This window comes from Coptis chinensis, chromosome 2 (assembly GCF_015680905.1).
Source record: "Coptis chinensis isolate HL-2020 chromosome 2, ASM1568090v1, whole genome shotgun sequence".
Classification (NCBI taxonomy): domain Eukaryota; kingdom Viridiplantae; phylum Streptophyta; class Magnoliopsida; order Ranunculales; family Ranunculaceae; genus Coptis; species Coptis chinensis.
In genome coordinates this window covers 30,332,314-30,340,867 of record NC_141457.1, presented here as the reverse complement: position 1 = coordinate 30,340,867, position 8,554 = coordinate 30,332,314, and the positions used below count along the sequence as shown (strand labels likewise).

Sequence of the window (8,554 nt, the reverse complement as noted above, 5' to 3'; positions counted from 1 at the left end):
GTTATTTAAAAAGACGTTTTAATCTATTAATCTCTCAACAAACGTCTGTCCTTTATAATACACTTCGCTTATTTTGCCCCATTGGAAACTACCCAGGGTATATATAGGGTGTATATTTTGCTTTAATATAAATATTGGAGTGAGGGGGGGATGTGTAAAATCCTAGAGGCACCTATGTGGGCCTATGTCCCCTCCCCGTAGAGCCAGAAATACTTTTACTTGATCCCAATGCTCACCAAATCACCATGGATCTGATCTGTAAACATTGAGATGCGCAACTCTGTAGCCCGAAAAAATAGAAAAGGAAAAGACGCATAAAACCCCGTAGTTGTGTCTAACAAGCGGACGCACTCTCACACTAATAAAAGAGTTGGAAAAGGAGGGAAACCCCCAAAAACCCTAAACCCTCTTCTCTCTCTCTCTCTTCGACTCTTCTAGAAGAAGAGCCTCGTTAAGTAGTAAAGTTTCAAACTTGAAACGTGGCAGAGAGATGGCGAGACTCCTTCGTAATCCTTTTTCTCTTAAACAGTCTCTCTTAGCAACACAGGTACTCATTATTCCTTATTTATTTATTTATTTATTTATTTTTTACATTTTCACTTTTAACTGTTCTGTTTGATGCTTTTTCAGGTTTGCAGACATGCAATTTTGGGTACATCAACTCAAATTTCCAATTTTTCTGCTAAAGGTTGCGTAAAACTTTCTTCTCTCTTTTGTGTTTCTCATTTTGTTTTAATTGTTATGTTTAGTTAATAAGTTTGAGAAATGAGGGATGCCCTTGAGAGAGAGGCAACTTTTGTGTTACCAAAAATGAGTCATTGGGTGTGAAGAGATGACATTCATGGTTTGTAAAGCATAAGTAGATGTCCATACTCTAGTCACAGTAACCCTTTGCTGAAAATCTTGCTGCCACTCGCTGCAAGTTGTTTTATCATGCACCATCACTTGCCTGAAGTCTGTGCACCTTGGGATTCTCATGTTGTAGTATACTTATCATTTGTAGTTTTTTAGCTAACATATTCGTAGCTCTTTATCTTTTTGCTTATTTTTCAAACCCCCGTCAAAATGTTTGCTCACTTCAATTCATGCTATACCTAAATAAATAAGGGTTCAGTATGTTCATTTCTTGACAACAAAAGATTTATACTTTTTCTGGTATTTCTGGAGGTATATGAAATTTTATTTTCTGGAGTTTGTTTAGTCATAAATTGTCACCTGCTATGAAGTGTCGGGTTCATTTTAACCTACAAAGTGTTAGTGGACATGCTTACAACCTCTTTTCAACTATGGGTGCTACGAAGCCTTGTGGCTGTGTGTGTTATGAAATATTTACAGATAGCATATTTTTCTCTGTGCAGCTAAAAAAAAGTCCAAGTCAGATGGTAGTGATTCTGGTGATGAGAATTTGTCTAAAAAAGATTTGGCATTGAAACAAGCCATGGATCAGATTACTGCTACATTTGGAAAGGGGGCAATTATGTGGCTAGGTCGAACAGCTTCTCCTAGAAATGTTCCAGTGGTGTCCACAGGTTCCTTTTCACTGGATCTTGCTTTGGGAATTGGTGGGCTTCCAAAGGTAATCTATGCTTACTTGGATTATAATCTTTCTATTGGGATTTTAGAAAGTAGGTAGCAGGTCACTAAATAGTATCTTTTCATCAAAGTAAAGAATATTGGATTTTGTCACCTACTTGCTTCAGAGTCAAAAGCTATATGATAAAACAAGACATTCAAGTATACCTACTTGCGTCAGTCGTCAGAGTCGAAAAGTATTGCTGTTTGTTTATGTTGGTTATCTGTTCTGTTTATTGTTTCTTTATAACCAAGATCTCAGTATATATCTTAAAAAAAGTAAGATTTTAACGAGTATTAGTCTACCGCCAAAAGTTTGTTGACCGAAGTTAATTTTGTTGGAAAGAAAATAAAATTATTTGTTTATATCAACTGACTATTACTACAAGGTATGCATTCCACGGGGCTAGTAAAGTCTACCCAGGACTCAATACCTGAGGGGCAGTGAAGTAGACTCGAAAGCTATAATTTTGTTCAGCACCAACCTAAATTTGAGGAGACCAGTAAAGTAATAAAAAAGAAGGAAGTTTCTAACAGTGTTGTTAAAATTGTACGATCCTGATTTGAATCTTCAAGTCGAGTAGAAGGGACACATAGGTGAATCAAATGAGTGACTCTGATCTGTGTAGAATCACTAAAAAGTCGTGAGTTGACTTGCTCGATCGTATGGTATCGTATTCCCGAGGAGGACTTCGGTCTTTCCTGATATTATTTATCATGCATTACTGAAGTCTTCGCCTTTTGGTCAGTCTTAAGAACTTTGGATGAAAGGATAAACAACCAAGATCCTTTAAGTTTTGTACTTACTGGATTCTTTGCCATTTGAAATTAAACATTTTCTGGAGCATTTAAGAAGAACAGCTCACTAAGCTTTTGGAATGTAGAAAATGGATGGAGTAAAGAATTTCAAAGAAGTACGGGACTTTTTGGTCCTTGTGTTTGTAAATATGATTTTTTGGTGTTCATTGTGGAAAATGTGCGTCTTCTGTTGGTTTCCTTTAAATCTTTAAATTCCCTTTAGTTATGTCCGTGCCTTAGAGTGACCTGTGACAGTATTGATGTGTTGTGTGTACTTCATATTATAATTACTTACTCTCGTCTTCTTCAACTTGACCTCTGAGAAGTTGCTGTTTGAAATTTAGAAGTAAATATCTTTATTGACTTTGTGCAGGGGCGTGTTGTGGAGATATATGGTCCAGAGGCTTCAGGGAAAACAACACTGGCTCTTCATGTAATTGCGGAATCACAGAAGCATGGAGGTAATCTGAGCATTGCCTTCTTGTTTCTTACTATCAGTTTGCCTAAAAGCTATATTCAGTATATTGATTTCTCTTATAATTTTATAAATGAATTGTACATAACTGTAGAGGAAAAGAGTTGAATCTATACAAGGTTACTATTTTCTTTCTGAAGAGTAGCTTCATCATCACCAATCACCATGTTTTTTTTTGCCCCATGTCTTGTGTCATGTTTGATTTATATAGAGTATATAGAATATGACTTTGTATTGTTCTCTAATTTTTTTTATTTAGACAATAGTTTTTAGTGGCATCTGATGCCCATGCCATACAAAAATGAGAAGTACTCCAGGACCCTGGATGTCTAATATATTTTACAGTCTGAAATTAAAATCTTCTATTGGAGGACACACAATTTACTGTGGTGAATAACTTTTGGCACACAAAGAATGAGGTTGACCTAACAATATTTCCAAAGCTATTGATGTCAGTCGATAGTGATAACTGATTCATAAGAAGTTTTTTTTTGGTGTTTGTGCGTTTTCTTGATTGCTTGCTTAGGGGGGATACCCCTATTCATTTCCTTCAGATTACTTCAAGAAGCTATGTTGTCAAAGACGTAAGACAAGGCAAGACCCTGGCATAACATAACTAGGGTCCGCCTGAGCAATTTTCGCACGAAAAATAAAATATCTGAAGAGGGAAGAACAAGAATTAAGGAGGAACGAAAAATAAACCTTCTATTGGAGGACACAATTTACTGTGGTGAATAACTTTTGGTACACAAAGAATGAGGTTGACCTAACAATATTTCCAAAGCTATTGATGTCAGTCGATAGTGATAACTGATTCATAAGAAGTTTTTTTTTTGGTGTTTGTGCGTTTTCTTGATTGCTTGCTTAGGGGGGATACCCCTATTCATTTCCTTCAGATTACTTCAAGAAGCTATGTTGTCAAAGACGTAAGACAAGGCAAGACCCTGGCATAACATAACTAGGGTCCGCCTGAGCAATTTTCGCATGAAAAATAAAATATCTGAAGAGGGAATAAGAAGAATAGAAGAAGAAGAACGAGAATTAAGGAGGAATGAAGAACTGACCTGCTGAGGAATGTTTGCTACTGCTGCTGCTTGTTGCATGGAGACGGTCTGATAGCTGCTACTACAGTCAGGGTGAAGGGGCAAGCTTGATTGAAGGAGGAAGAGAATTGGAGGGATATTGGAATTTAGGTTTAGAGAAGAGGAAGTGATGATGATTGTCGTGTCGGGGGTGAGGTTCAAAGTTTAAACAGTTAGTCTCTTTTTAATATTTTCTATTGGAGTTTTGCATTTTCAACCATTAAACTGTCGGGTTTATTGTAAGGCGGTTCACCACAGTGCCAGTTTCACTGAGAGCTAGGTGAGGAGGCCCAGTTAAAAAAGGGTTGGCACCACAGCGCTGCCTTTGACAGAAGGCAGTAAGAGTTATTATTGTACTGAGAAGAAAGGAAAATTGAAACGAGCAATGTGCCAGTGTCTTATCTGAATCACTGTGGTAGCAATAAAAATTCTCCAGGATTTCAGCATTGCTCATCTCCAGTTTTTTGCTCCCTGATTTGTAAAATTAAGTTTATATCATCTCAATTTTCCTTCTTGTAGGCTACTGTGTATTTGTTGATGCTGAGCATGCCCTTGATCCATCCCTTGCCGAGGCTATTGGTGTGAAAACGGAAAATTTACTTCTCTCGCAACCTGATAGTGGTGAGCAAGCACTCAGTCTTGTTGACACCCTCATCAGGAGTGGCTCTGTTGATGTTGTTGTGGTAGACAGTGTAAGTAAAGATGTTTGATTTAATTAAGGTGTACTGTGCATTTGTTTCCTCCATAGTGCAAGTGGGTTTATATTTATTAATATGATGAGAAGAAGATTAGAACATTAGGATCAATGGCAGTCTGAGGTGGGGTTAATTTAAACTATTCCTTAGATTACCTTCAATAGTGATTTATCCTATGTTACATGGACACACCATATTTCAAAAACAATCCGTGTTGGATTTGTATCCACATGTCTGTCTCGGACACACATGGACACATATCGTATGTAATATACTTCAATTTTTTATATCTCACCGTGTCAGACACTTCATATCCGTGTCGGATATGGACACGTGTCCGTGTCAATGTAACTTAGCATTTATCTAGTAAGCAATTACAGGTTGAAGTAATATCAGAAGAGAAAAGAGAGAATATGGCCTTGATGTGTTTAGCCTTCCTCTCTCGCACACATAAATAGAGAGATAATTAGGTTTCATTCTAAAACTTTTTTGGTGGGCAGCAATGCCCCCAAACCCCCATTTGACCGTTTGCAAGCAACATTGGGTACCTCATACCAGCTTTAGTGTTTGTGACACTCCCATATGTACTGAGCTTGACATAAGTACATAACCATCTGTTTGAGTATCCAATTGCGCATAACTTGGACTGTTATAGCTTTCTAGATAATTGTCAGTTGTCAACGTTTTGTTAAATACTTCAATGATTTTTTCTGTTTTGGATATTTTCTTTGTAAAGGAATGTCATTGTAGGTCGTTATATATACTATATTTTTACAAAAACATTTTAATTGTTGCTCGGTATTTTCCCACTCTTGGCTATTCTCTTTATGCTAGTCTGGGGGTTCCCGAGGTTCGTGAGTACTGGTACTTCCCAGGAGTTTTGGGATGATGGTTTCCACCCTGCTCGTGGCAAGCAAGGGAGACGTGTAACTGGGGTGTGGAATTTGGATTGTTCTTTAGATGGGGCCGTGGCTGGTACTCAGATCAAATTGCTAATTTTCCCCCTTAGCTTATGACAGTTATTGGGAATTATATTCCATATGTTCTCTCTCTCACACACATATGCTTTTGACCTATTTTTAAGTGGTGATTTAATATATCACAGGTAGCAGCCCTTGTGCCTAAAGGTGAACTTGATGGTGAGATGGGAGATGCACATATGGCGATGCAAGCAAGGCTAATGAGCCAAGCCCTTAGGAAATTGAGTCATTCCTTGTCTTTGTCACAGACTATTTTGATCTTTACGAATCAGGTTAGAGTTCGTTCGTCTTGACAAAACCTATTCAAAGAGGCCTGAAATACTTGAACCGCAAAAAACCTATTTATTTGTATTTGTATTTTTACTTATTATTTATTTATTTATTTTGCTTTTGCTTTTTCTTTCTTTTGTTTTGTTTTGTTTTTGCATTTGGATTATCGAAAATACTTTAATACTAAAGTTCAGAATTTCATTAACTTCTTTTTAGGTAAACCCTTAATAGTTTTGTATGCATGTAACCATCGTTCCAGGAACATGAAGAGAGTCAATAAAACAAATTGGGAGATAGAATTAATCACACATGCATTACGTACAATTCAGTCATTTACTTATTCTCTACTTCATCAATTAGATCCTGGTAGTCCATACTATAAGATCTTTTGTTTTATTTATTTAATACTCTTGTGTGATTAAGAGATTGTTTTTTCATGTATATTAAGTGATTTAGACAAACTGTTTTATTTGCTATACAAATCATCCATCTAAGTTTTTTTTGTATCAACTGTATGTATTGAAAGATATATAATCACATGCTTATCTTTTAAGCAGAACTGAAAAAACACTTCAAGAATTTCTGAACCCCAGCACAAAATCATGCTTAGTGCTGTAAGGTTTTTGGTTTTTCTTGTACGAGTTGCCTGAGATTCAATTACTGACACTTCCACACTGGACACTGGCATTTGCTAAATAATGTCTTGCAAACCTTCTTCGTTGCTGATTTTATTTTATTTTTGGTTGCTATAAATTCACTGTAGTTATATTAAGACATTTTTGTTGTTTTTCTTATATGTTCTTCTGCATCCAATGAATTATGATTGTAAAACCGGAGGATTCTCAAATCTCTATTTAACAACTTGGGTGTGTTTGATCACACACTTGGGAAAACACTGTGATGGAAAGAGTTAGTTTCCAATGTTTGATAAGCTAAATTGCAGATTGGGAAATGCTTCAAAGTTATACTATCAGTCCTGGGAAGAATATTATTTGTTCTTCCCTAACTGCATAAGAAAATATATATTTCATCTTTTCCCACCTCATATTCCCACGTGGATAGCAGCTATTTTCCCAATCTATTTATCAAGGACAGATTGTTTAAAAAATTAGACTACTCGTAGCTAACTTCACTTTGATTGTATATTCTATGTTTCAGATAAGATCAAAGCTGTCTACTTTTGGAGCATTTGGACCCCAAGAGGTCACTTCTGGCGGTAATGCCTTGAAGTTCTATGCATCTGTCAGGTTAAATGTTAAAAGAATTGGACTTGTCAAAAAGGGGGAAGAGGTATTTTTTTCTTTCTATTGATAATTAAAGATAAGAAGAGTGCTCAGCTATAAGGAAGGCGGTTACTCAAATGTACCTGTCTATAAGCATTTGACTTTTAGCTTGAAAATCTTATTGATTAGAAATACATTTTTTTTCTCAGAAATGTCAAAATGTTTCAATTTTTGTACTATTGCATGCATCTTGCAGTTCATTTAGTAAAATGAAGTGCATTATCAAGTTCTTCCATTTTTTGTTTGTCATTATCCCTCTTTCTTTCTTTTTGTAGACTGTAGGAAGTCAAGTTCAAGTAAAGATTGTGAAGAACAAACATGCTCCACCATTCAGAACTGCACAGTTTGAGCTTGAATTTGGCAAGGGGATAAGTCGTGAATCAGAGATCGTAGAGTTGGGTATCAAACACAAGTTCATAATGAAGGGCGGAGGGGCATATTACAAATTTAATGACCAAAACTTTTGTGGTAGAGATGCCCTCAAACGTTATTTAGCTGAGAATGACAATGAACGAGAAGAAGTCTTGGAAAAGCTCCGGGAGAAGCTAATCCACCCTGGAACAGACAAGGTAGAGGAACCAGAAACTGACGCTCCAGAGGAGGATCCAAAGTTAGAGATTGTCTCACCTGATACTGTTGAGGATGATCTGGTTTCTGCATTAGAAGCATGATAGTACAGAACTTCTGCCAGTTAATTTCTCCAAAGAACTTGGTTGTTAGGACACTAACAAGTTTTCCGATTGAAAGCAATCGAAGATGAATATATCGGGGTAGCTTCTTTGCCAAGTTTTCATGCTTCAGGGACTTGTGTCATGGATTGCCATGTGGTGGTAAGCCTTCAGATTTTGTAAGTTTTGCAACAAGGCTCAGATTAGTTTGTATTTATCATCCAAGGGTAACGTAATGTGAAAATTTTGTGGTTTCATTTGTGATGTTGGATCTGAAATGAAATATTGCTTCCATTGGCACTGACGCTTTTTTACAAGCTGGCAGATGTAGAGATATATTGGACTCTTTACTTCTAGGTGTTTTTTTATATCTACTATCTATATACTAAAGTAGACCTCTAATGAAGGATTTTCTCTCTTATGTGGCACTCTAATATGAGAGTTAGTTTTTTTCTTTTCTATGTGACACTCTAATATGAAATATAGTTTTTTCTAATAGGCTATAATACTACGTATATGGAACCTCTTTGGAGAGTTTGAGTGTATTTATAATTCTTATATTTAGAGAGTTTGAGTGTATTTTTAATTTTTATATATTTGATCAAATAAAAAAAATTGCTAAAAAATAAGTGATTTGTAAAAGATAATTTTCTATTACGAATCAAATATTTTGTGTTCTAATTTTTATATATTTGATCAAATAAAAAAAAATTGCAAAAAAATGTGATTTG

At 36.0% G+C, this 8,554-nt stretch overlaps 1 protein-coding gene across 2 annotated transcripts; it reads left to right on the top strand.

The window, feature by feature from the left end:
• Positions 1-330: 330 nt before the first annotated feature.
• Positions 331-8,177, top strand: RECA2 (recA DNA recombination family protein). Of its 2 annotated transcripts, XM_086588559.1 has the most exons (8): positions 331-547; positions 631-688; positions 1,359-1,576; positions 2,744-2,831; positions 4,447-4,619; positions 5,728-5,874; positions 7,031-7,162; positions 7,431-8,177. In XM_086588559.1, exons 1-8 carry the CDS (start codon positions 491-493, stop codon positions 7,824-7,826), a joined length of 1,269 nt encoding a protein of 422 aa, XP_086444685.1. In that variant the 5' UTR covers positions 331-490; the 3' UTR covers positions 7,827-8,177. The 2 variants fall into 2 exon arrangements, with proteins under 2 accessions (XP_086444685.1, XP_086444686.1); XM_086588560.1 differs by lacking the exon at positions 5,728-5,874 and having other exon boundaries at positions 344-547.
• The last annotated feature ends 377 nt before the right edge of the window (positions 8,178-8,554 follow it).

Bases quoted from the DNA above. Each gene is read 5' to 3' on its own strand.
- RECA2 (XM_086588559.1), top strand. From the start codon at position 491: ATGGCGAGACTCCTTCGTAATCCTTTTTCTCTTAAACAGTCTCTCTTA. The intron at 689-1,358 runs GTTGCGTAAAAC...TTCTCTGTGCAG, and splicing joins TTCCAATTTTTCTGCTAAAG to CTAAAAAAAAGTCCAAGTCA. The intron at 5,875-7,030 runs GTTAGAGTTCGT...TCTATGTTTCAG, and splicing joins TTTTGATCTTTACGAATCAG to ATAAGATCAAAGCTGTCTAC.